Raw genomic sequence first — 27,629 nt, 5'->3', positions numbered from 1 at the left:
CTTTTGTTCTGTCACATCCTGAACTAGGCTATGTTCTCGCTCTTCCAAGAACTTCGACTTTGTATCTACTATAAATATATAAGTTGAGTGTGTGTGTGTGTGTGTGTGTGTGTGTGTGTGTGTGTGTGTGTGTGTGTGTGTGTGTGTGTGTGTGTGTGTGTGTGTGTGTGTGTGTGTGTGTGTGTGTGTGTGTGTGTGTGTGTGTGTGTGTGTGTGTGTGTGGTGTGTGCGTGTGTGCGCGCGCGCGCATGTAATGCTTTTTGTGGAGTTCTACCGGAGCTTTCTGATGTGATACACCAAAATGATCATGATCTTCTGAGTTGATTAGGCTAATTAACTACAAAGAACCCGGAGGAATTCCCATGAATAAATGCATGCCATGTTAAGGTGTATCGAGCAGTTTAATAGGTCCTTCTGTGGCATGGTATTCGAATGACAAAATAAATAACAAAAAGATTAACATTGTAACAAAGCATATATTAATTAATACCAATTGCATTATCAACAATAATAAAAGTAGTATAATTTGGCAATAATAACAAGGAACGTATAATCCCCATTGTGGCTCAAGCACAGCTGGGCTTGGTGAAAGGGAAGCTAAAGCTCCAGCAGTACAGCAGGCAGGTATGCGACAAGGCCGTGAAGACCAATGAAAATTTGGTCCAATGGACCAACAGGCCCACTAGTACCCCCTAAAAAATGAAACCACCTCATCGCATCAATGACCCGCCACACCAAGGCTGTGGTCAAAGCTAAAGGGGGACCAACCAAGTATTGAAGTGATATCTCTTGTTTCTTGGCCAAAAACACATCATTCTAATGAATAGATGGATATTCTAATATTTTGAAATTGCTGCCTTGTGTTCAAATGATGAATTTTTTTTGTTGAAAGGAGATATGATTTTCAAAACTTTTCTGAGAGAATATTGTTCGCTCTTTATTTATTTGTCAGATGTCTAAGAAAAATTGAGCACTTCATTTATCATCGATTTATTAAGCGCATGCACGGTTCTCGCCGTGTTATTCTAATTTTATAAACCCCACCTTTATTTTTCCATTTGTCTGCTGTTCTGGCAATTCACACTAAAGTCCAGCTGAATCGCAGGATGAAGCGGATACAACACGGATGAAATGAAATATTACTTCTACCCACCTGAACAACCTCGAGTTGGGCTGGCCTCACGACTGCTGCCCACACTGCGTGGAATCTTGCTACGAGGTCGAGTTGGTGTGGCGGCAGCAAGGGCAGCTATGGCCATTGTGGGACTATGAGGGCCTCTGCTTCTAATGGGACTGCCAGTTAAAATACTACCTGGTGAACTGGAGCGGCTTCCTGAGGGAACAAAATTAATATACAGGTGTCAGGGTACATGGGGAAAAATGAAAAGAACAGAACAGAGGGTGAAGGATCAACAGACAATTTTTGGTGAAGGAGAAAGTCAAACAAGAATGCACAGGTGCACTACAGCATGAGGATATGAGTTGCAGGTAGAAAGGATGCAAGCAGGTGTAGCAACAGTACAGAGGCCGGAATGAGAGAGACCACGAGGTGGCAGTGGGTCTATTGCAATCAAGCCTGTGCTGTTGTGGCATTCAAGATCTGGCTGTTATTATGGCTGTTGTGGCAAGAGGGTATTCAAGATCTGAATAAACATGGCCATAGTCCCTGATGAAGACCATCTGTGATTTAAACATTGGACTTTGAGCCTTTTCCCCTTTGTTTGGCAAAGATCCTCAAGTTGGTTGTGTACTTGCATTTTCCCACCCAGTGGTTCTTTCAATTTCAGTGATTATGGATTTTCCTAACTCAATACTGTTCTTTGAAAACAAATGGCCCTTTTACCAGGATGTAATTCCGAATTTAGTCTGCTGGTTGCATAATTTCATTAGGGCATAGCTATGCATTTGAAGTAATCGCCTCAAAAAGTTCAGCAAGACTTTTCACTATTAGAGGAATGTGTGCCTGTATTCTGGCTAAATTTCAGAGCTATGCAGTATATCAAGCAGATAAGACTTGTGAATTGGTGAAGTAAAGGTTGAAACTTGTCTTACCCATACTCCTCTCCCACACACACCTGACTATGAGGCCTTTGTTCAACCCCAACCTGACCAGTAACCCATTCCTTGTCACCATCAAATCTTGAGCTTTAACACCTTTGTCCCACTTTTTCAAATCTGTGGAATCACCTCCATGCACTGATTTAGTGGTGTCCTTCCTTCTAGCCTTTCAAAAGGACAGCAGACATACCATCACATGTTGTCTTCCATTCCCACTCGTGGCAGTGTCCAATCTCACTAACCCTACTGCTTTGTCCCACCTGTGGCTTTCATTGTCCACATGATTTATTGTTGGCGGTGTTCCTTCATCAAATGTTTTCTTTTGTTGGAATGTGAATGTTGACCATCACTATTTGTCATCCAGCTTCTCCATAAACCTCAACCCACACCCAAAATAAAAAAATAGAAGTTGACTCGAATGTGTCAATGGATAGGCCTCTGCCCACATTAAATGTCAACCCACTGTTATGTTTGATGCCAATCAAAGGTCACATGAGAGACACTACAACGCACGCACGCACACACGCACGCACACAACAGGCATTTTAAAGGCCATTTTCCCTGCAAGAGCAGGGGTTAACCCACACGAGAGACAGTGCGAGAGAGAAAACATCGGATGCTTCCAACTCGAGTTATGATTTGCAAAATGATTTAAAAAGGGCACATGACCTTTGATCTTTTGAACCCAAAATGTAATCCATTAATCTTTGTATTACAATCCATACTTTTGCCAATTTGGATGGAATCCCTTCAGTGGTTCACAAGTTATCGCGGTTACAAATATCTGCTATGCATGCACGGAGGGACGGCTGGACAGACAACCCAAGAACATAATGCTTTTGGCACCTTCAGCTGCAGAGGCATAAAAATAAGTTAATAAATGATAACCAAACTAGAAGCATGTGAATCAATCTCAAATGTCTTACGATGAGAGGGATGAATCATGCGTGCTGGCTTCCGACTGCGGCCTTCCCCTTTGGCCAGCAAAGTACTGATTGGTCGCCTCTGCAGTCGGCCTGAAATACAAAAACAGCTGGCCTACACATTTTGCATCGCCACAGTAGGCAGATCACATACTTATTGCATGAAAACCATTCATCAATAATCTGGAAAACCTATAGATTACAGGATGTAATTGTCTTGTGCAGTACACCAGTGGGTATGAAGGTAAATGCAGTACTGTTTGATTTTGTGTTTGTTACTTTGTTGTTCTGCTTCATGCTATCAATGCAATGGGGTGCGCACAGTAAAAAAAAAAGTTCACCACCAAATTGTCAAAACAAAACGTTGCTTGCTGAACTAAGCAGAGGAGAGCCATTAACTGCTGGGAGGATGAAATTTGGTGGAAAGTATTGTATTCTTTCCTACCATCCCATGGTACAAGCTCCTTACACCTACTCTTTTACAAAAAGAAACATGGTAGGATCTTTGAAGTCCACACCAAATTTCAGCACAGTAGAAACGAGGATGAATAGGATGACGTGATTGTTAAGGTGGCGCTTCCCTCTCTGTGCACTTACATTTTCAACTACAGCGAAGTCGATGGCGTGCCATCACAAATTTCCACACTTCCCACCTAAAGCAAAGTTGAAAGATGACAAGAGGTTCCACCAGGAATGACCCCAATATTAAATTTTGAGTTTAAATAAATCTTCTGTTTTGACTCCTGTAACCCTAAGTCCCCATCATTTGGGGCAGGGCATAAACCAGGGGTCAAGTCCTAAAAAACATTACATATTTCATGTGCTCCCCAATATCAATTGCAAAGTTTAATCAAAAATGTGTGTGGTGAATTAACGTGAATCGAGGGACATGACGCGGGATCACATGTTGTGCGTCTCGCGTATAAGGGGATGTCTCTCTGCGGCACGAGTGATTGTCCCCGGGGCATTGCTATTGACATCGGCTGTCCACTTGATGCTCGTTAACTGAAGGTGCTCATTGACTGGTGAGAATGGAGATTATATCGAACTCCGTGCTTACGCGGATTTAGTCTGCAATGGTTAACTGCACATGTATACGTTACTGCTTATGTACTCCTAGCTGAACCTGTATTTCCTGGTGTGCCCACAGAAGCGGCTCCAATCAAATGGAATAAAGCCTAAACTCTGAAGGTTCATCTCTCGCTCTCATTTCAATTTATTCCATTTGATTTTCTCGGCTCTCTCAACCAAAGATGGACAAGATCTACAAACCAGAGAGGTTCGACGCAGACCCGAACGCGACTGACGCAGAAATGAAATGGTCACATTGGTTCTGCTCCTTCTCACACTATCTGACCATCATCGCGGAGGGAGCTGACAAATTTGCCGCTCTCGTGAATCATGTCTCGCCCGGCGTGTACAGGCTCTTCTCGGGGTGCGACACTTACGAAGCAGCGATCGACGTGCTGCAGGCGCTCTACGTGAAGCCCAAGAACGAGGTATACATACGACATCTTCTCAACACACGCAAGCAAGCAGCCGGGGAGACAATCGATCAGTTCCTGCAAGCTCTGAATCAGCTGGGAAAAGACTGCAGCTTCCGGGCGGTAAGCGCCGAGGAACACCGAAAGGAAGCGACCCGGGAGGCATTCATCCAAGGACTCAGATCAGCCCACATACGGCAACGCTTACTAGAGAAAGCGCAACCCACTCTTGACAAGGTAGTCGATCAGGCTCGAGCGATGGATACGGCTCAGCAGCAATCTGAGTCATTTGGGACACCGATGCTGCTCATGAACGCTGCTACGATGGGAACCCAAGGAACCCCACTGGCACAGACACAGCCAGACATGAGGGATGGAGAAACACCCGAGGAGCCGGATACCCAGACCTCGTCAAACTCCTCAGCAACTGCTCCGGTCGGTAAATGCTTCTTTTGTGGGTACAAAAGGCATCCTCGTCAAAAATGTCCCGCCAGAGATGCCACATGCATGAATTGCGACAAGAAAGGGCATTATGCCAGGGTATGTAAATCTACTCTAAGGAGGAATAAACCCACTTCTGCGGCTCTCTACTCGCAAAATAAATTGACTGCAGCCTCCCGGGGAATCTATCCAAGGCTATCATCAACGTACGAATTAACGGGCATATGGCTGAGGCACTGATTGATACCGGTAGCTCTGAAAGTTTCGTCAACAGCTCGCTAGTGAAGGGCAGGAAATGGGTAATCCACCCGACTGACAATACGGTATGCATGGCCGCCACCTCACTACAATCCCGCGTACGAGGGTACTGCAATGTTGAATTGGACGTAAAAGGGTACACGCATCAGGATGTAAAGGTGCTGGTGCTTCGTGATTTGTGCGCAGACGTAATTCTGGGTCATAATGTCCTCAAGCAGCACACGAGCGTCGAAATACCCTTTGGAGGAAGCAAGCCTCGTCTAATTTTAAATGCGTTGACCACCGCGGAGGTGACGTCCCGCCAGCTGTTCGCTAACTTGTCGCCGGTCTGCAAACCGATAGCGATCAAATCGCGGCGATATACCACTGCTGACATGAATTTCATCACTTCGGAAACCAAGCGATTACTGGAGGAGGGAATTATAGAACCGAGCGATTCGCCATGGCGCACACAGGTGTTAGTAACCAGCAGTCAGAACCATAAGAAACGGATGGTTGTCGATTATTCCCAAACGGTCAATCGCTTCACCCAACTCGACGCCTACCCCCTGCCGCGCATAGATGAGATGGTCGAACGCGTGGCCAATTATAAGGTATTCAGTACCATCGACTTGCGAAGCGCCTATCATCAAATTCCCATCCGAGAGGAAGACAAACCGTACACTGCATTCCAGGCAGGGCGGCGCCTCTACCAGTTCAGAAGGATACCATTCGGTGTCACGAATGGAGTAGCTTGCTTCCAACGGGTTATGGACGACATCATCTCAGATGAAAACCTCGAAGACACTTTTGTTTACGTGGATAATGTCACAGTGTGCGGTAGGGATCAGAGGGAACATGATAGGAATCTGGACAGATTCTTGAGCATTGCTGGAAAATATAATCTGACTCTCAACTACGAGAAATGCGTATTCTCGGCAAGGTCAATTGACCTTCTCGGCTACACAATAGCCGACGGCACAATTAAGCCTGATCCTGAGCGATTGCGCCCGCTCCGTGAGCTTCCACCACCTCAGGACTTGCAAACAATGCGCCGGGTGATCGGGATGTTCGCTTACTATGCAAGATGGATTTCGCAATACTCCGAGAAAATACATCCCCTAGTGCATTGCAAAAACTTTCCACCAGATGCCGCTGTCGTAAAAGCTTTCCACGATCTCAAGGATGATATCAGTAAGTCCGTGGTTTTATCGATCGACAGCTCGGTGCCTTTCGTGGTGGAGACCGACGCTTCAAATCACGCCATAGCTGCTACATTTAATCAGTCTGGGCGGCCGGTCGCTTTCTTCTCGAGAACTCTCTCTAGAAGCGAGCAGAGACACTCGGCAATAGAGAAGGAGGCGTACGCCATCGTCGAAGCGCTGCGTAAATGGAGACATTATTTACTGGGAAACCACTTCACGCTTGTTACGGACCAACGATCCGTGGCTTTCATGTTTGATGGGAAAAATAACGGGAAAATTAAGAATGAAAAAATTATGAGATGGCGGATAGACCTAGCTTGCTACAGGTACGACATTGTTTACCGGCCCGGGAAAGAAAACCCTGCTGCAGATACCTTCTCCCGGGTCTACAGTTCGGCAACAATCAGTCAGGCTTTGCAAGACCTCCATGTGTCTCTGTGCCACCCAGGGGTAACCAGGATGGCACATTTCGTACGCAGACAAAATCTTCCCTATTCTGTTGAAGATATTAAACAAATGAATGCTTCATGCCCTGTTTGTGCTGAACTAAAACCCAGATTCTATGGCGCGGCTTCTGGCAGACTGATCAAGGCTACTTCCCCCTTCGAGAGACTAAACATCGACTTCAAAGGGCCCCTACCGACCGAAACAGACAACAGATACATATTCACCGTTGTTGATGAATATTCAAGGTTCCCTTTCGCGTTTCCGTGCTCGGATATGACCTCGGGCACTGTCGTAAAATGTCTCTCTGACCTCTTCGCTATGTTTGGGAGACCTTCGTACATACATTCAGACAGAGGGCCGTGTTTCATGTCGGCCGGGCTAAAACAATTCCTATTAGAGCACGGCATAGCAACTAGTCGAACGACGGGTTACAACCCACAGGGAAACGGGCAGGTGGAACGGTATAATGGAGTAATTTGGAAAGCCGTAACTCTGGCGCTGAAATCGAGAGGACTGGGCCCCGAGCGATGGGAGGTTACTCTTCCTGACGCTCTGAATTCCATACGCTCTTTGCTCTGCACGTCCACAAATGCCACTCCTCACGAACGTATGTTTACTCACCAACGACGTTATGTTGACGGTCAAACGGTGCCCAACTGGCTGACCCACCCCGGTACAGTGTTCATGAAACGCCCGGTACGACAAAGCAAGTATGAACCGCTGGTGGAGGAGGTCGAACTCATTGACACTAATCCAGAGTATGCTCATGTCAGGCTCCCGGATGGCAGGGAGACCACTGTGTCGGTTCGCCATCTGGCTCCCTCAGGTACTCCTCCCGCCGGTACACCACCTTCTGGCACTCCTCCTTCTGACATTTCCCCCCCAGGAACTCCGCCAGGCGACGGGGCTGCCGCGTTCCACCCGAGAGCGATCGAGGAGTCATCCCCGGCACAAGTCGAGGCTCACCAATAGGATCGGGAGTCTCCCTCAAGTGAAACTGCCGTTTACTCCCGGAGAGGTCGACGAATAAGGCCCCCTCGACGACTCAATCTGTAAAGGGGATTATCGGCATTCTCGCTGCTCATGCTCCTATATGCCCATTATATCATATATCGATGCTCATTTCCATGCTCCTACAACTCAAAATAATCACTGCTTGGCATGTATGCTTCTGTAGATCTATTAGTCCGCGTTGCTTGAAATGTATACTCCTATAGTGCTAAAGCAATCATGGTGTGTAAGATGGGCCCCTAGTTACATTTTAAAGGTGGGGAGAATGTGGTGAATTAACGTGAATCGAGGGACATGACGCGGGATCACATGTTGTGCGTCTCGCGTATAAGGGGATGTCTCTCTGCGGCACGAGTGATTGTCCCCGGGGCATTGCTATTGACATCGGCTGTCCACTTGATGCTCGTTAACTGAAGGTGCTCATTGACTGGTGAGAATGGAGATTATATCGAACTCCGTGCTTACGCGGATTTAGTCTGCAATGGTTAACTGCACATGTATACGTTACTGCTTATGTACTCCTAGCTGAACCTGTATTTCCTGGTGTGCCCACAGAAGCGGCTCCAATCAAATGGAATAAAGCCTAAACTCTGAAGGTTCATCTCTCGCTCTCATTTCAATGTGAAAAAACAAAATGTGCCCATAATTACATTTTTTGATATTTGACCTTTTGGCCCCACCCCAAGGCCCCATGTGGTGGAGCCAAAATGAGACTGCTCTCACACCTTCTTGCCATGTGGTGATCATAACGACCAAGATTGGTGAATTTATGCACAACCGTTTTGAAGGAAATTGTGTGACTGACAGACATACAGAAAGATAGACGACAGTATCCTCCCATTTTTTTTACGTGAAGATAAGTTTTCGAACAACCTCAATAGCTCGAGTCCATCGGCATCCAGTTGTGCATGTAAATAAATTTCGACACTTTTATTGCGTTCAATTTTGCTTGGTATCTCCATCATCATAATCATCTAATCAGTCATCAATGTGATTTCCGAGAATCTCCAACTTAATAACGCCTGCCAATTTTAATACACAGTGAAGTAACACAAGGAAACGGACGGGGGTTATAATTTCCAGATGCTTTACAGGAGAGGTGATAACTCCAACTTTTAAAAAGGATGAGAGACATCCAAAAATATGTCACCGTGTTGGCATCTTTTTAAGTAAAAGGTCCACGTGATGAGAAAATTACACCTATGCAGTCTCATTTACTGATATATCTGGTAAATATATAAAGTTTTTTTTCACCATTTACTTCATTTCAGGAATTAAAATAATGGCACCGAGCACCACAGACGTGGCCGTGACAAAAAGTTTCAGCAACTATGGCACCAAAATTCCCAGTAAAATTAATGGTGATGCAGAAGACAAATGCAAATGAAAACTACCAGAGTAATTTTAAAAGTGAATCGAGGAGAGGAAATTTACCAAGCTTAGGGAAAGACATTTTGCATCCATTGAAGAGGCGAACACGTTTCTCACATTGTTAAGGAATCACGGGGCTGGGATTGGTTGGTTGACCGCTGGATGAAGTGCATTGAAGAGGATAGAGATTATTTAAAAGAATGTGATGTGAATAAAGTATCAATTGAATGGTACTATTTCGATTACGTCGTTGGGGTGACAAAGGTTTTGAGATCACCCACGTATTAAAAATTGTTAGCATTCAAATTTTCGAACGATTGATTTCAACTTAGCAGGTACTTCATAATTGAAAGTCCACAGTGTTTGCTTTCCTGCTTTCTTCTTGTTGAATTGACCTTTTATTTATTTAATATAGATGTAATGTTCGATCATTTCATAATGAATACTGATTACAATGAAAATAAGGAAAGGAAATTATAGATATTAATGTGTTTGAGGAATGGGATAAAAGCTAGAGATAATCAAGGAAACAACCATTAGAGCCTCTGGTGTGGAACTTTGTAATGTAACAAAGATTTGCTTTGATGACATTTACAATAATTGTATAAGCTCATTCCAAATGTACACACAAGGCAAACATAAACAAAAAACGGGGAGGTGACAACAGTATTGTCAAGAGGAAGAGTCTTTGATAAATTTCTTTAAAACTAGTACGTGCCCATATGTCCATGCCTGCACATGCGTGCCCGTACGTGCGTGGCCGTATGTGCAAAAAAAAAAAAAAAAAAAAAAAAAAACTTTCAAACTGCGTGCCAAAAACAACAACTACACAGGCCGTTCCTTCGCTCTCGCATGCCCGTGCGTGCGTGGCCGTACGTGCGTGGCCGTGCGTGCAAACCAAAAAAAAACAAAAAAAAAAAAATAAACTTTCTAACAACCACACAGGCCGTTCCTTTGCTCTCGTAAACGACGACTGGATTGGGGCATTGTGTTTATCTATAGATGCGCATAAGAAATCGAGAAATTATTAGAATACAGTAAGTCATCACGATCCGGAAGTGGTGCGTTCACATGCATTCCACGAATTATCGCTTTCATTGATGTAACAACTGCTGTGATACTTACACACGCAGAGTTAATTAAAATCCAAATTAAAATCAAGTTTACCTCCCTGTCTTTGCTCCCCATGACATTCACTGCCATTGACCATTGCCACTCCTACACCATGGTAACTATGGCGCCGTTTCCCCATCGGCCACGCCTACGCAGCAACGTGTCTTGTCATTGGGTTGGTACATAAATGGCCGCTGCAACGTGTCTTGTCATTGGTTTGGTAAATAGATGGCCATAACTTGGGAACCTCTTCTCTGATAATTATCAAACCTTTAAAAGGCACATACTCAGGTCCCCAGCAATATACCTGGTAAGTTTCAATGAGATCGGCCAGTGGTTGTCGAGAAACAGCAGTCACAGACACACACAGAGATTGCTGGAATTATAGATAAATAATAGCAAATAAATATAAAGATAAATAAGTGGATAAAAATTTTAAAGGCACTTTGTAAGTTAAATAAATGAATTATTTTTAAAGGGGCTGCTTTACAATAATAGGCAAAATAATGAGGTTGAATAATAATATAATACCATTCCTTTCATGTTGTTAAGGTGCATCGGGCTGCTGAGGCAGTTTCATTGGCAAGGAGTACAGTTACCCCAGTACACTGGTACTCATTTTGCCGACCTCAGAAGGATGACAGACTGTCAATCCCCTCTAGTGTTAATTCAACAGCCGACAGGCTCAAACTCAGGACACTTAGGTCACAAGCCAGCCACCTTAACCGTGAAGCCAACACCAGGCTTATAATGAGGTTGATGAAAGAGAAATTTGATTAATTCTTCACCCAGGTAGGCTTTCCATCTGTGAATGTTATCCCACAGCCATAACCATCGGGTCCAACAACCGAGATATTAAAGGGAAAGTTCAAAGACTGGGTTGTCACACCGCTCATCTTGGAGTGGTGACCCAGTCTTTCGGTTGCCATCCAAAGATGAGCGGTGTTAACATGTGCAGGAATTTGTAATTTGTTTAGGGTGCTGATGATAGCTTGCCTACTCTTCGTGAAAGACACCGTTGGATCTTCAATGTCCACCAATGACTACTAGTCCTCCAGCTTAAACATCTATCATACTGATGATGGCACACATATTGATGTCTCGCTGTGCCTGGTAAACACCATAATGGCAGTTTATAGCTGGGTTAAGATTCAAAATTGGGATAGACAACTCAAAGGTGAATGCACACACCTCTAGGCTATCCTGTCAGTCCAGATAGGCTTTGTATGATCATAAATATGGAGAAAGTGTAATATTACCAGCCAACAAAACAACCCTTCAATAATCATTGTGATGAACCATGTGAATGAATGCCATTGACAACAGTACGGCATTTCACCTTTATTACATCAAGCGGACATATTGTACGTAATAATGCTTTAGTATTTAAATCAATCATTATAGTTTAGGATACCATGAATATTGCATATTTGTTATATTGAAGAGGCACATAAGACATATATTATTATGTTGTGCAAACAAATGCTTTAATAATATTTCACTCCCTCCCTCCCCACCTTCATCCTCTTGCTCTGGTTGTTATTACCATAATCAGATTTATTATAATCAGTGTTATAGTCGACCTAAGTCGCCGAGATTTCGATTTAAACATGCATTTAAACATTTACGCTTTGGGGATTTAAGCACAAAGTAAATGAAGAAAAACCAAATTATATCTCTTGGCGAAACATAGAGTTTAGAGACCACACAATACTCACTCAAGTTTGAGTGGGAGCCTGAACTTTTGGCTGGAGAAGTAGGACCATCTGGAAAATCTGAAACACGAGCTTTGGCACTGGAGGCTGCACCAACATCCACATCACTGCGGGAGCGCTGCATGACACCTGGCGTGGGTGCAGACTTGCGGGGACTTCCAGATTCTGATGAGATCGTATTTGGGACACAAAACAACGATTATATATTGCTATACAAGAGCTGTATGCAGATGTGTGCATGATATATATATATATATATATATATATATATATATATATATATATATATATATATATATATATATATATATATATATATATATATTTGTACATGAAATGAAAATTGAACATAAAAATCCACCACATCATCCATACGACATAAGCAGTTTGTAATCTCCAAACCTTCAGGGTTGAGGGGTATTAAGAATCAAAATGCAGCCTATGGGCAAAGCTAGCCAAATGCAGCCTATTGGGCTTGAGACAATCACACCATGCATGTGATGTAATGATTCTGATGTACCATACTCTGTTACAGAGCATCAGTGCTGTCAAAGCAGGTTCTTGGCAAGGGTTATATAACTTATATTGCGTAATCTGCCATTGCCTTCTCAACATAAGTTAAGGCAGGAATTTGTAATTTGTTCAGGGTGCCGGCAATAGCTCACCTATTATCTGCAAAGGACATAGTGCAACCTTTAACATCCACCAACTCAACTCTCTCAGCCATTTGACCCTCCCCAACTTCAGGATGAAAGTGTTCTTCCAGTAACCCCCTCCTTGGTAAACCTCCAAAATCCAGACTGATATTTTGTTCCTTGCTTATTCTGCAAGTGGAACCAACTTCCAAAGGCTGTGCTATCCCCACTTTTCCCTCCAAGAGATTCAAATGCAGGTGGTGCACAACCACCTCATGTCATCACACAGCTCTACCCATTATCTTCTCTTCCCCCATTAACCCTTCCCAACCCAAACCTTTTCCTTGCAGGTTTCAGTTTTTCCTTTCCTCCCCTCTTTTCTTGTTCATTCCTCCCCTTGCCCATGTCCAAGAGTTGCCCCACTGCCATACCCTCCCTTACTCTTGCATAAACAACCCTCTAACAGGGAGAGAGGGAGGGAGAGAGAGGGAGGGAGAGAGAGGGAGGGAGAGAGAGGGAGGGAGAGAGAGGGAGGGAGAGAGAGGGAGGGAGAGAGAGGGAGGGAGAGAGAGAGGAGGGAGGGGAGGGAGAGAGAAGGAGGGAGGGGGAGGGGGAGGGGGAGGGGGAGGGAGAGGGAGAGGGAGAGGGAGAGGGAGACCAACAATGTAAAGCAGGTATTTTTCACATGTATAAATCAACAGAAGGGTTGCCTGGCAAGGCAAGCAGCAATAATTTCTGGAAAATGGAAATTTGTACCACATCATTTCATTTACAAAGGTGATCCAAGAACATTTCATAAATGCTTCTCCGAGCAATCGTCTAAGTCCAAAAACTGCAGAAAAAGGAAGAAACATTATAAACTTGTGCCCAACAATGTTTTTCATATTCTCTCGACACTCACCCAGCTGAAAAAGATATTGTGTAATATATTTTTAAGCCCAGCACTCAATCTATAAATAATTTCATGTGAAAAGATAATTGCCACATCACCATAAAAAAAAAATAAACAGCAACAAAAACCATCAAAACAAAAAAGGAACTATCGGTCAGGGTGGTTGTACCCCCGAATGTAAGTCGGGGGCCAAATCATGCCTGATGCCCAGGATTCATCAGTGCAGCACAGCCATGATCAGAGTGCCAATTGGTCCTCATGTACTGGTTCTAGTTATGATTCTCTTTCTCTCGTGAAGTTGTTCGTGAAGGCGGGGATACACCCTTTATGATGTGGGTGATCTCTGGGTTGCTCCCAGGAGATTGATCAGCTATCTACGTGCTGCGGGCCTGTTTGTGAGAACTGTCTGAGGCGATACAACAACAATAACAACAACAACAACAACAACAACAACAACAACAACAACAACCAAAAAAAACCTGACCTCTCCCTTTTCTTGATTATGCTTGTTGGAGTTTAATAATAACTTGCCGAAACCCCATCACAGACGGATTCCGTTCCATGAGCCCAATATGACAACCAGTGGCGGCTCTTGAAAGAGCCGGATCCCAGTTGATGTACTCCATGGCCTTACCTAATGAGGCCTACAAAACGTCCTTGTACACGACATTTTTGGTGTACACTACACCTTGTGAAGAAGTCCCCTGATTTGTGCACGTGTCTACTTTGACGTACACCGTGTCAAAACTTCTCAGGCCACAGTACCGAGAAAAACGTGACGCGACCGCTAGGAGGAGCACAAAATTGGTCCTTCAGTATTAATATTGTTACTGGCCGGGGGTCGGCCGCCAACCGACTGCTCTGAACGGAGCCGCAAGTCGAGTCGGCCCGACCGATCGCCCGGAATATAGATCGCCGCCCGGATAACTCCGAGCGACGGGTCCTTGTACAAGAGCCGAAATACGCCAATCGGCAGATCACGTGGGGTAGGGTCGATTGCCAATCTTCAATTTACCTAAATACCCATGTGATGCAATTACCGGGGTATTCCACCCTCGACGGATCTCGTACGGAACAAACCGCCGACGGGTCGCCCGTGCCCACGACACTATCGCGGCCCCTCTTGGGCCCTTGGCCTACTCTGGCCGACTAGTCCAGTGCCTGGGGTGCCCACTAAACAAATACTCAACTTTCCACAGCCACGCTCCCAGCCGGTCCATGAACTCTTGCACCCCTCCAAACGAGTTTCGTGCTTTCTCTCGACACCAACAACAAAACGACCTCCTTTTAGTAAATTTAATATCCACTAACTAAACATTAAACTGAATCCTGGGGTCTCTTGGGTGGGAATTACTCCTCCCCCCAACCAGTCATTCGCACCATGCATACCACATTCGCTCCACTCACACACTTGGGCCCACTGTCCCACACACTTTCCATTTCGCAACTCACACCAACATTCCACACTGCCATCCTTCTAACTAAATCCCCTGACTAACTGGTGCTCCCTCGTCATCCCTTAAAACTCATGCACGTTCCATTTACTCTACGAAGCTAAGCTACGTCTCCACTACACATTTCCAGTCTGTCCGTGTCTCCAAAAATCCAACAATTCCCATTTCCTAAATCTAAACTGAAATCCCTCTAACTAATCCATTCCACGGGCTCCATGAGGTACAACCCATGTCCCCAATGAAGCCGGTCTAACTATCGCTGTCCCATCCCCCTAACTAGTACTTCCTGTGCCCCCAAACAAGGGGGTCTTCCACCCCTTGCCTGGAAATCCTGTTCACCTGAAGCGAGGCTTGCTTTTCTCAACTTTTTTTTTTTCATAATGCGCACCACCAGTGCGGCAATTCACAGCCGCGCTCTTTTTCCATGACGTCATGGCAGCTGCTTGCACCCCGCGCACCTCGTCCCTCTTGGACGGTAGCATCTGGCAGGAATTCCCTTCTGCCGGATTTCAACCTCCGTGCAGCCACGACGTCACTCTGCGCATCCAAAGCAAACCTCGCGTTTTGAGGGGTTCCCCACGCGAACACATGTGCTCTGCTCGTCGGAGCTTTACACACATGCCCGCCTGGAGAACCCATTCGGTCCAAATTCCGAATCCAGCCGAGCTTCTGTCCGTCTGCGGGATCGGCTAACATCCACCGCTGGCGTTTCCAGACTGGGTTTCACCTGCGCAGCCGCACATGTGACGGCCTTGTGCGTAGCACAGCACGGACCCCGTGCTCGCTGCTGTGCAAACCCGGCACGGAGCTCAAAATAGCTGCGGCCGCTACTCGGCCCTTGTCCTTCATCTGGTCCCGTCGTCGTCGCCGTTCAACGCACACACTCCTGCGTGCCACAACGCTCACACATTCCACCATGGCACTCGGACACAGGGATGCGGTTGCGTTCTCCCGCATACAGACTGTCATCTCCCTCACATACAACGCTCTCACACACGCTGTCTCTCTCACATACCGTGCTTCACTCACTCGTGCCGTTTCACTCACACGTGCCGTTTCCCTCGCACACGTGGTTCCACTCATACACGGTACTTCACTCATAAACGGGCTTCCACTCGCAGAGGGGGTTTCACGCACACACGTCATTCCTTCCACACGTGGTGCTTCTTCCACACACGGAGTGCTGGGAAGCACACACCCCGGCACACTCGTGACCACACCACTCACACACAGGGTCTCTTCCACACGCGGTGCACGTTTCAACACGCCCGCTGCACTCACACCTTTCACCACACACACTGGGCCAATCACACTGGGGAATCGTGTCACCACAAGGGCTCCCAGGGCCTCTATACCCCCCAAGCTCCGTGTGCACCCGTCAACAGCACTCGCCCCCTCTAATTCGCTCAGCACGACTGAAGTCACCTGGTCGTGATTCGCTTCTAGGGAGCATAGCGTCTCCCTCCGTTCCATAAGGAGGCTATCCGGCTGCTCGCACCGGGTCACGAGACAGTCCACCAGCTCACCCCCATTAAGCCTCGCTTCGTGTGTGTGTGTGTGTGTGTGTGTGTGTGTGTGTGTGTGTGTGTGTGTGTGTGTGTGTGTGTGTGTGTGTGTGTGTGTGTGTGTGTGTCCGTCTTTAACCCCGTCCAATTCACCCTTTATCTCCCGTGTCTCTGTACATTTTATTTCTGTTGTCTCTGCGTGTCTATTAGTTTCTGTTTCTTTCTGGCTCCATTTTCCTTCCCATCCGAGTCGTTCTTCCTCTCTGAGCCCCATTAACTGTTCGTTATCTTTCCGGAGTTTTTCCATCTCTGTGGACTCCAATTTTGCTCTCTCCTCGAGTTGATTAATTTCAAACTCATATTGTTTTTGTTTCCTTTCCCACTGTTCCTCTCGTTCTTCCTTCTCCAATCTCGTTTCTTTCAATTGGCTTAGTTCTTTTTCCCGTTTCATTCGTTGTTCGTTCTCTATCTCCTCGCACTCCCGCCTCGCCTCTTCTTTCAATTGGTCAACCTCAAATTCATGTTCTTTTTGTTTTCTATTCCACTGTTTCTCTCGTTCTTCCTTCTCCAATCTCGTTGTTTCCTTCAATTGACTGATTTCTCCTTCCTGCCTCATTCCTTGCTCCTTCACTTTCTCCTCGTACTCCAACCTATTTTTTTCCTTCTGTCATTCAGTTTCAAATTCATACTCTTTTTGTTTTCTATTCCACTGTCTCTCTTGTTCCTCATTCTGCAATCTCGTTATTTCCTTCAATTGACTGATTTCTTTCTCCTGTCTCATTCGTTCTTCCATTACTCTTTCCTGCATCTCATTCTGTAATCTGGCCTTCGCTTCCAGCTGTTCGATCTGTACAGTGTGGTTCCTTAACGTTTCATTCTCCGTTTTCGTTCTTTCTTCTCACCATCCTCAACTCGTTTTGTAATTCCGTCTCTTTGTTTTGGTGTTTCAGTATCTCAGAAGCTTTCCTTTCTAATTCCGTCCTCATCTCCACACACTCCAACCTTGCTTTGGCTTCTAACTGTTCGATCTGTACAGTGTGGTTCCTTAACGTTTCATTCTCTGCTGTCGTTCTTTCTTTCAACGTCCTCAGTTCATTTTTTAATCCTATCTCTTTGTTTTGGTGTTTCAGTATCTCAGAAGCTTTCCTTTCTAATTCGTTTTTTATCTCTACACCTCTTTCACATTCTTTCTTACTCATTTCATCCATTTCCCTCCTGTATTTATTTAGGTATTCCAGGCGATCCTCTTTCAGCTCCTGAACTTGTTCCTGTGCATCGGCCAATCGTTGTGCTTCAGTGTGCACATAATCCTTATGAACCCAGTCTGCATTGGCAAAGTCCTTTTCCAACCCCCGAATTCGTTCCTGTGCCTCGGCCAATTCAGTTTGCAATGTACTGCTGTCGCCCTGCCTCGCCTGCCATGGTTTGAACCGGTGGGCGGGAGCGCTTCCCCCGCTGTGCCGTGCTGCTCGTTGCGCTAGTTATAGCAGCCCGCTCACGCCTCGTGCCGCGCTGAGGTGCGGCCGCGCCGCCATCTTGCGACTGAGTTTGTTTGCCGGAAAAGTTCCTGCACAGGCCGCTCCCACTGACTACTAATCGTGGTGCGGTTATAATAATAATAAGATGGAGAACCAGGTACATTGTTGCATCGCCGTATTTCCCAACCTTCTGGTACGGGTCCAACCCATATGGCGATGGCGTCCTGGACCATGGATTCTAACATTTCCAAATCCATTCCTAATCCCTCCTGCCCCTGCTCGCCTTGGCTGAACATTTTACGTGCTGGGAATAAAATTTATGACGCTCGTAATTTGGGGACACGGGGGGGAAGGGGGGAGGGGGGGTTTGCTCCGTATACCCCTGATCCGACTCCGTGAATTTTGCTACGGAGGCGGAGGGGGCCGAATCCCACTCCTGACACCAATTGTTACTGGCCGGGGGTCAGCCGCGAACCGACCGCTCTGAACCGAGCCGCAAGTCGAGTCGGCCCGATCGATCGCCCGGAATATAGATCGCCGCCCGGTCCTTGTAGAAGAACCGAAATACGCCAATCGGCAGATCACGTGGGGTAGGGTCGATTGCCAATCTTTCATTTACCTAAATACCCACGTGATCCAACTCCCGGGGTATTCCACCCTCGACGGATCTCGTACGGAACAAACCGCCGAGGCGAGCTTGTCCGTGCGAGATTCCGAGCAGCGTGATCGCCGAGAACCGTCGGTCCAAATGTCCCCCTATTACGGCAAACCAACGGCTTTCTAACTCCCAACACACGAAATGTTCAGTCAATGAGGTAATGGACGCAACGAGCAGGTTTACATTCACACAAGGACATTTAGTATAATGAAACACGTACGCAATTAAATAAGGCAAAACACATATGCAATTCTACAAGCAACAAAAAGACGACAAAAGAACTACAACCGTCTACTTATTATGTACAGTCATTTACACTTAACAGCAGTTCCTACTTATTAGACGGGCCCACGGACACACGTACACACACACACACACACACACACACACACACACACACACACACACACACACACACACACACACACACAAGAAACGGTGGCTGAGGCCTTTAATCACGAGCTCCAGCTCGGAGGACAGGTCAGCTGGAACTCAGAGCTTGAATCGAACCTTTCCACCTCGTGTGGTCTTCAACTTGTCTGGACCCGGGCTCCAGCGAGAGCGAGCTGGATCCAAATCGCCGTGAGCCGCGTTCCTTCCCGAGCTCCCACGAATCCTGGTGCACTTCTCAACACATGCCGGTGAGATGAGGCGCCGATCCTTCCTGTCGATGCGTCGCTTCCCCGAGGAAACAACTCCAAGAAGAGGCCGAGGCGTCGCACCAAGCCGGAAACAAAATGGAGAACGAAAAGCTCCACGAACCAAGAGGAAGAGGAAGAAGAGGAAGAAGCCTCCACTCGCAGCTCGAGCCGAACAACCGGCTCAAGGTCCTTCCAAAACAAAGCAGCAGCCGAAGCTCACTGAGCCAGCCGAAGCAAAAAGCTTCCGAAGCTTCCGAAGCTTGGCCTCAAGCCAAGCAAGCGAAGCAGGACCCGATGGCTGAACGACTGCTCTCTCCGAAGCAAAAAAAGCTTACTCCTCCCACGGGACTCAGCACACGAACTCTGCCCACGGGACTCAGAACAGGACTCCCATGAACTCAGCCCAATCACGGGACTCCCACGAACTCTTTTCACAGGACTTTCACGAACTCAGCCCTACCACGGGACTCCCACGGGACTCTTTTTGAACAAAGAAAATATGTCCTCTTTATCCTTTGCACCCCTCCCCCACACCCGGCATGACTCATGCCCTCGTGATCCACCCTCCGCTCAACCACGGGTGGGAGGGAGTTGTTGATGTCACCGCAGGGTTCTTCTTCCTCTTCGCAGAAGAGGGGGAGGGACGTCACCATTGTTCGCTCCCGAACTATTAAATCGATCCGCAGTGCATCTAATCGATTTCAAAACATTTAAACAATGGAAGGTGAGCAATCTAGGGAACATGCACTTATCGACATAGCTGACTAAGGGAACCTGTATGTTGTGTGCAATTGAATTCCAAATTCGTAACAATTTATAGACTAGCCGAAACACCGTCACAGACGGATTCCATTCCATGAGCGAGCCTAATACGACAACCAGTGGCGGCTCTTGTAAGAGCCGGATCCCAGTCGATGTACTCCATGGCCTTACCTAATGAGGCCTACAAAACGTCTTTGTACACTACTCCTTGTGAAGAAGTCCCCTGATTTGTGCACGTGTCTACTTTTACATACAAACACCGTGTCAAAACTTCTCAGGTCACAGTACCGAGAAATACGTGACGTGACCACGAGGAGGAACACAAAATCGGTCCTTCAGTTTTAATTTATAGATACAATGTTTCTTGTTACATTTTTTGTGTCAAATTCACATTTTGAGGTAGTCAGCTTGTGCAGAAGAGGGTTTTACATTTCAGACGCTATTTTTGAGGAGTGGAATTACACCTCTCAGCGGTGATGCTCTGTCGACGACAGATGTAATAACGTCAGTGAATGACCGATGATGTCATGACGTCCTTACGCCTCTCAGCGGTGACGTCACACGTCGCCATGTAAACGAATGTAAAACGAAAAGTGTTTATTCTGCTTCAGAGTTGAAGGTTGACTATTGCCACTATGTGCGATGCACTCTTACAGGTACGAAGTTTCTTTCAGTCCAGGTCACAGTACCGAGAAAAACGTGACGCAACCGCTAAGAGGAGCACAAAATTGGTCCTTCAGTATTAATATATGGATGATAATAATAATAACTAGAACTGCCACTTTATAACTGCTGGCAGTGATGACCGGGTACCCAGTCCGTCCGCCTTTGACACAACTGATACAACATGAGACTTAAATCATAGTCGCAAAGTTTCGCATTTATCGGATAAGCGGTGCCAGAGAAAACATTATTTAATGGTGATACAAACACAGGCCTGCTTCGAGACGGCGCGGAACAGACGAGTTACGAACCGGGCAGCACAAAGCGTTCAATTTCCTTATTACTGGCGAACAGATTCAAATAATTAAATAATTCTGGCTGCCAAACCGCATGACCGCTCAGGTTGAAATTTTAAACGTTTGTTTCGCATGTCAGCTAAATTACAAATGTGAAGTTTCGTATATATAGAAGCAGTGGTTCCAGAGTAAACATTAATTAATATTTATCCTTCAATCCAAGATGGCGGCCAAACCATGTGACTTATGACGTCATAATTTTCACCACATGTGCAAACACGAACGTAGACGATAAGCGCAAATTTTCGCTTCGCTAGGTTAAGCAGTTCCAGAGAAAACATTATTTAATATTTTTCTTAAAACCAACATGGCTGCCAAACCCTGGGCCCGATCCCGTTGAAATTTCAAACCCTCATTCCGCATGAATGTTCCACCATAAAGGTGATGTTTCACCTTTATTGATGCAGTATTTCCAGAGTAAACATTAATTAATATTTTTCCTTCAATCCACTATGGCTGCCAAACGTTGCGTCGTACCTCAAAAGGGGGTGAGAACTTTTTATTCGTCATGGAGAGGCGGTCATAGTGGTGGAGTTTTGCCTGGATCTGTTCAGTGGTTTCAGAGAAAAAGACGTTTAAAGATATTATTTTTCAATCCAAGATGGCTGACGAACCATGTGACCTATGACATCACAAATTTATATTCTGCATCCAACTTGGTATTGGAACACGTTTGTGAAGTTTCGTGTAAATCAGTAAAGGTGCGTTTTTCTATCCAAGATGGCCGCCAAACCATGTGACGTGTGACGTCATAATTTTTACCACACGTGCACACACGTTGGTAGATTATAATTGCAAATTTCGATTTGTTAGGTTAAGCGGTTCCAGAGAAAACATTATTTAATATTTTTCTTATATCCAACATGGCGGCCAAACCGTGTGACTTATCAATTCAAAATTAACAAACTTATATCGCCTACCTGTCCCGAATATAGTTCTGAAATCTCCCCTTCCTCGGACCAGCGCTTCTGGAGAAGAAGATGTTTGAAGGTTTTAGGGTTTTTTCAAGATGGCCGCCAAACCATGTGACCGATCAAGAAGAAATTAACAAACTTGAGAAAGGACCTCATGGGGAATATATGTGTGAAGTTTCGTCTTAATCTGTCTTGCCCTTCTGTAGAAGAAGATTTTTAAAATTTATTCATTTTCAATCCAAGATGGCTGCCGAACCTTGTGACCTATGATATCATAAATTTAAATTCTGCTTTCCATCGTCGACCCGAACAAGTGTGTGAAGTTTCATCTAAATCGGATAAGGTCTATTTTTCTATCCAAGATGGCCGCCAAACCTTGTGACTTCTGAGGTAAAAAAATTTTTACCATGTATGCAGAGTTGAGGGACGAAGGCACTTGCAAATTTTCGCTTCGATGGCTTATGAAATTCCAGAGAAAACATTATTTAATATTTTTCTTAAATCCAACATGGCGGCCAAACCATGTGACCTATCACTTCGAAATTAACAAACTTGCATCGCATACATGTCACGAATGTAGTTCTGAAATCTCACCTTCATTGGACTAGCGCTTCTGGAGAAGAAGATGTTTGAAGGTTTTAGGGTTTTAGGGTTTTTTCAAGATGGCCACCAAACCATGTGACGTATCAACAACAAATTAACAAACTTGAAAGAGGACCTCAGGGGGAATGTGCCTGTAAAGTTTCGCCTCAATCTGCACAGCCGTTCTGGAGAAGAAGATTTAAAAAAAAAAAAAAACACTAAAAAACAAGATGGCGGCCGAAATACGTCATCGATGACGTCAAGAAAAACATTTTCGTCGGTGATTTTAGGCGGAGATGATGCTCAAAATTTTTCAGAATTTTCCTATACAGCGTTCTACTTGACGAATTTTCACCGGTATATCGCTTCATCTATGACGTCACGAAAAATCACACGTGTTCCCCTACCCATAGGGAGCTTAGTAAAATGTATCAAACGAAAAATTTTTCCATTGCACGGTTTCCGGGATACAGATGTCCAAAGTTTATCGCTTTTTTCAAGATGGCGACCGTACCACGTGACCAATGACGTCATAATTATAACGTGATTGTGCTATCAAAAAGATACATACTATGGTGAAAATTTCCTGTCGATCGGACTTAGTGTCCCAGAGAAAATGATTTTTAAAGCGAAAAAGGGTGCAAAATGCCGGCGGAAAAATAATAATAGTAATGCGTAATAATAATAAACAGAAGAAAAACAATAGGGTACCCTGTACTCACAGGGTACCCTAACTAGAACGGGCACTCATAGAGCGCATACCTTCGCCGCAGCCACTAGTTTGAACATGGCATGAGAGTGAAATGAGGAACTAAAATTCCACTAAATCTGCTCGGGAATTTCGCAAATTTAAAGTCCATGATCCGGATTTTGTGAAAGGATTTTGTTTTTAGAACTATTACGATTATGACAATTTTAGGTGATTCGTTGTCCCGAGTGCTGAACTCTGTAGCATGTAGGGTCGGATTCGGTCGAATGTCACTGACCATGCAGACACGACCTGGATCAAGTAGATCATGTTTTCAAATCCGAGCGAGGACAAAAACGTCATTTTAATTGGCGTCTAATTAAACAAGAAAGTAAAACTTTTACTAAACCATGAGCGAAGCTATGTGCATATCAAACTATACCAAGTCTCCTTAATGAAAATTTGTTGTATTTTACTTAGTAACTAAGTTTGGTAGGGCCCTTCTGGCCCTTGTTGCATCAACAGACACACAGTTTAGAGACAGAGATATATTCTAGTTATTACCTTTGTATTAAGTTGTCCACAACGCAACTCAATACAAATATGCATTTCATGACCCCCATGACCTTTGACCCACAACCACTACCTAGGGTGACAATAGTACTATACCTTGTGTCATTTCAGAAGATGGGGAATTGAACACTGAACAATTTGGAGTTAATTTGGTGTAAATCGGAAACATTAACCGTTTTCATCATGAAAAAAACGATGTTGACCTTTTTGTGACCTTGACCTTTGATCCGATCACTCCCAAAATCTAATGGATTTGTCCTTTCATGATGCCAAACAAATCCAAAACAATTAAAGCCTCTCTGTGTTTTTTTTTTTTTTTTCGTTAAGTTGTCCACAACGCTTTCCGATATAAATGTGAATTGTGTGACCCCCTTGACCTTTGACCCCCAACCGCTGCCTTGGGTGACAAAAGTACTATACCATGTGTCATATTAGAGGATGGGGAATTTAATTTTGAACATTTTGGAGTTAATTTGCTGTAAATCAAAACAAAATTGACAATTTAATCGCGAAAAAACGATTTTGACCTTTTTGTGACCTTGACCTTAACCTTTGATCCAATCGCTCCCAAAATCTAATCAATTTGTCGTCTCGTGATGCCAAACACATCCACAAAATTTCATGACAATCTGTGAAGTGGTTTTTGTGTAATGTTGTCCACAACGCTTCCCAATCAAAAACTCCATTTTGGTGACCCCCTTGACCTCTGACTTCCACAGACTAACTAGGGTTGCAAACACTATACCATGCGCTATATCAGTAGATCGGGATTTGAATACTGAACATTTTGGACTTAATTTGATGTAAATCGGAACAAATTTTTTTTTTTTTTTTTTTTTTTTTTTTTGTATACCTTGGTCGAGGCTCGTATGAGAGCTAACACACAACTCACAGCAAGGAGGCATGAGACAAGAGGGGCGGGAGTGGAAGGGACAAAACAGTGGGGAACAGACACATTAGGTGAACTGTGGAAGGGAGAGGGATGGGGATGGGACGGGAACATGGCGAAGAGAAGATGGACATTACAGGGACTTTCAGGAAGGAAAGCAGGGGAATTGAAGGAAGTGGGCTTGGGTGGATTATCGGGGGTAGAAAAGATCGAGGATTTGGATGGGGGAAGATAAGAGGTGGTGGTGAACAGCTGTTTTGAAAGCCTGGAGGGAAGAATGGGAAAGAATAGAGTGAGGAAGTTTATTCCAAAGGCGGGAAAAAAGAGGAATGAAAGAGTGAAGATGAGCAGTGATTCGTGATTTTGGTAGTTTTACCAGAAGGGGGTTGTTGGCGGACCTTGAGCACCCTGTGGAAATGTGGTTGGGACAAATCGCAGAGAGAGCAGGGGGGGCAAGGCTGGAGAGGAGTCGGTAGAAGACAGAAAGACCACCGACCAACCTGCGGTGATTGAGTGAGAGGCCCAAAGACTCAGCTTCATTGCGGGAGATGCCGATGATCTTAAATGCCCTGGTTTCGACAGCGTGAAGCCGAGAAAGGTGGGAGGCAGGAGCACCAGCCCAGAGGGGAGAGCAGTACTCCATCAGGCTACGGACAAAAGCTTTGTAAGTAGTCAGGAGCTCAAGAGGGCCGAGGAAGGACTTTGCACGACGGAGGATTCCCAGTCGGCGACTGGCTTTTGAGGCAAGGTTGGAAATGTGACTTTCCCAGGAAAGGTCATGGCAGATAGTGAGACCCAGAAGCTTGAAAGAAAAGACTTCTTCCAGAGGATTGTTGAGAAAGTGGATGGGGGTTTTGTAAACGGTCCTTTCGAAGAGACATAGTGAGAGTGTGAGATTTGTCTGGATTGAAAGACATGTTCCACGTGTTGGACCAGTTTGTGATTTTATCCAGATCTGCAGTGAGCGAAGAAGCTGCTGCTTGCCGGTCTGAGGGATGACAGATGGTACGGCAGAGGGTGGAGTCATCGGCAAAGAGAAATAGAGGATTTTCCAGAGAGTCCGAGAGATCATTGATGAAAACCAGAAAAAGAACAGGGCCCAGAACGCTACCTTGAGGAACTCCAGCCTGCACAGGAAGAGGGGATGAAAGAACTCCATTTAGGGCCACACGTTGACTGCGACAGGAGAGGAAGTCTGCGAGCCATGAGTGGAGATGGCCTTGAATACCATGGGAAGAGAGTTTGGTGAGTAGGGCAGGGTGCCAGACTGTGTCAAAAGCACGTGATATGTCCAGGGATACGGCTCGGATTTCCTGTCTGGCATTGAGGACCTCCATCCATTGATGGGAGAGCAGTAGCAGCATATCCAGGGTAGAGTGACCTGGTCTGAAACCAAATTGATGATTGGAAATCAAGCCATTGGAGAAGAGGAAGGATTTCATGTCTGAAGCGATGATGGATTCCATAACCTTGCTGATGATTGGGAGAAGGCTGATTGGTCTGTAGTTACAGGGATCTGTTTTTGCACCTTTTTTATGCAGGGCAGTGATGTTAGCAGATTTCCAAGCAGATGGCAGATGACCTTGGGAAAATGAGAGGGTGAATAGAACAGAGAGAGGGTGAGCAAGAGCAGAAGAGCAGGCTTTGAGGACACGTGGGCTGATGCCGTCTGGACCGGTTGCAGAATCTGACTCGAGGTTTGAAAGCAAGCTCTCCACCTTGTCAGGAGAAAAGGATACAGAGTCCAGGGACAGTTGGGTGCGACTGGGTAAAGTGGGTAGAGATAGTGATGGGTTAGGGACACAAGATTTAGCTGCAAACACCGAGTTTAGACATTCAGCTTTATCACGTGTGGAATCAGCAGTGCGGCCATTTGAGGTAAGGGAGGGGATGGAGGGGGAACATACACCAGAAACAGATTTGATTAAACGCCACCAGGATTTTGAGGAGGGAGAGAAGTTTGAGAGTTCAGACTTGAGATGAGAAAGATGTTGTTTTCTGGCTCTCCTGAGGGTAGATACACACTTGTTCCGAGCTTTGTGGAAAGAACTGAGATTGCCCTCAGTTGGGTTTGCTTTCCATGAGGCAAAGGCAAGTTGTTTCAGGACAACTGCCTCGCCACAAGCTTCAGTAAACCAAGGGCGGGAGGAAGGGTAAGACAACTGAACACGAGAGGGGATAAATCTGTGCATGAGGGAGAGCAAGTTTCTTTGAAAGAATTCCCAGGATGAGTTGATGTTTGAGAAAGTAGTGATAGGAGACCAGTCTGTAAGTTTGATGGCTGCTCGGAGACCCTGCCAGTCGGCTTGAGTGAAATGCCAGACTCGACGGCGGTGAGGTGGTTCTCTGATAACAGCCAGAGAGATGTCCACTTTAACAAGGACGTGGTCAGAAGAACCAATTGGAGCGAAGGAAGAGCAGCAGATATTGTCAGGGAAATTTGTCAAAATCAGATCCAGAAGAGATGGAGTACCATTGGTTGAGATCCGGGTCGGGAAGTTGACCGATTGAGTCAGTCCCAATGAGTCGCAGAAAGCTTTTTGCTGATGTCCCATGGCAGGTGAGAGAGGTACCCACACCTAGCCAACTGAGCGTGATGACAATTGAAGTCGCCACATAAGAGGAAGAGAGAGTTTGGATGAGAAGATAGAAGATGGTCCATGTTTTCGGAGAGTGAGGTGTAGATGGAGTCATCACTGTTCGGTGGACGGTACAGTACACATATAAACATGAGGTGGGAGTGGAGGGGAAGCCGAAGCCAGAGGTATTCCTGGGGGTGTGGGGGAGTGAGAGCAGTGCAGGGAGAGTGAGGAATAGAGTCTTTGATGAAGAGAGCAACACCTCCACCAGGACGAGACTCAGGTCTGTCATACCGTAAGAGGGAGTAACCAGGGAGAGATACTTGGGAGTCAGACACGTCTTGGGAGAGGAAAG

At 45.6% G+C, this 27,629-nt stretch overlaps 1 protein-coding gene across 10 annotated transcripts in view; it reads right to left on the bottom strand.

Annotated features, from left to right (window-relative positions):
- Positions 1-27,629, bottom strand: part of LOC147031767 (CLIP-associating protein 2-like) — a 222,723-nt gene that overhangs the window by 130,720 nt on the left and 64,374 nt on the right. For all 10 annotated transcript variants that reach the window (XM_085867107.1, XM_085867049.1, XM_085867058.1 and 7 more), the window contains exons 12-14: positions 12,009-12,170; positions 2,985-3,074; positions 1,154-1,333 (exon numbers count right to left, since the gene is read on the bottom strand). In XM_085867107.1, coding sequence (XP_085723233.1) covers positions 1,154-1,333; positions 2,985-3,074; positions 12,009-12,170 — 432 coding nt within the window. The remainder of the gene's footprint in view (positions 1-1,153; positions 1,334-2,984; positions 3,075-12,008; positions 12,171-27,629) is intronic.

This window comes from Eptatretus burgeri, chromosome 2 (assembly GCF_056783735.1).
Source record: "Eptatretus burgeri isolate ZD-2024b chromosome 2, Ebu_testis_v1, whole genome shotgun sequence".
Lineage (NCBI taxonomy): Eukaryota > Metazoa > Chordata > Myxini > Myxiniformes > Myxinidae > Eptatretus > Eptatretus burgeri.
This window is presented reverse-complemented; position numbering and strand designations above follow the sequence as displayed.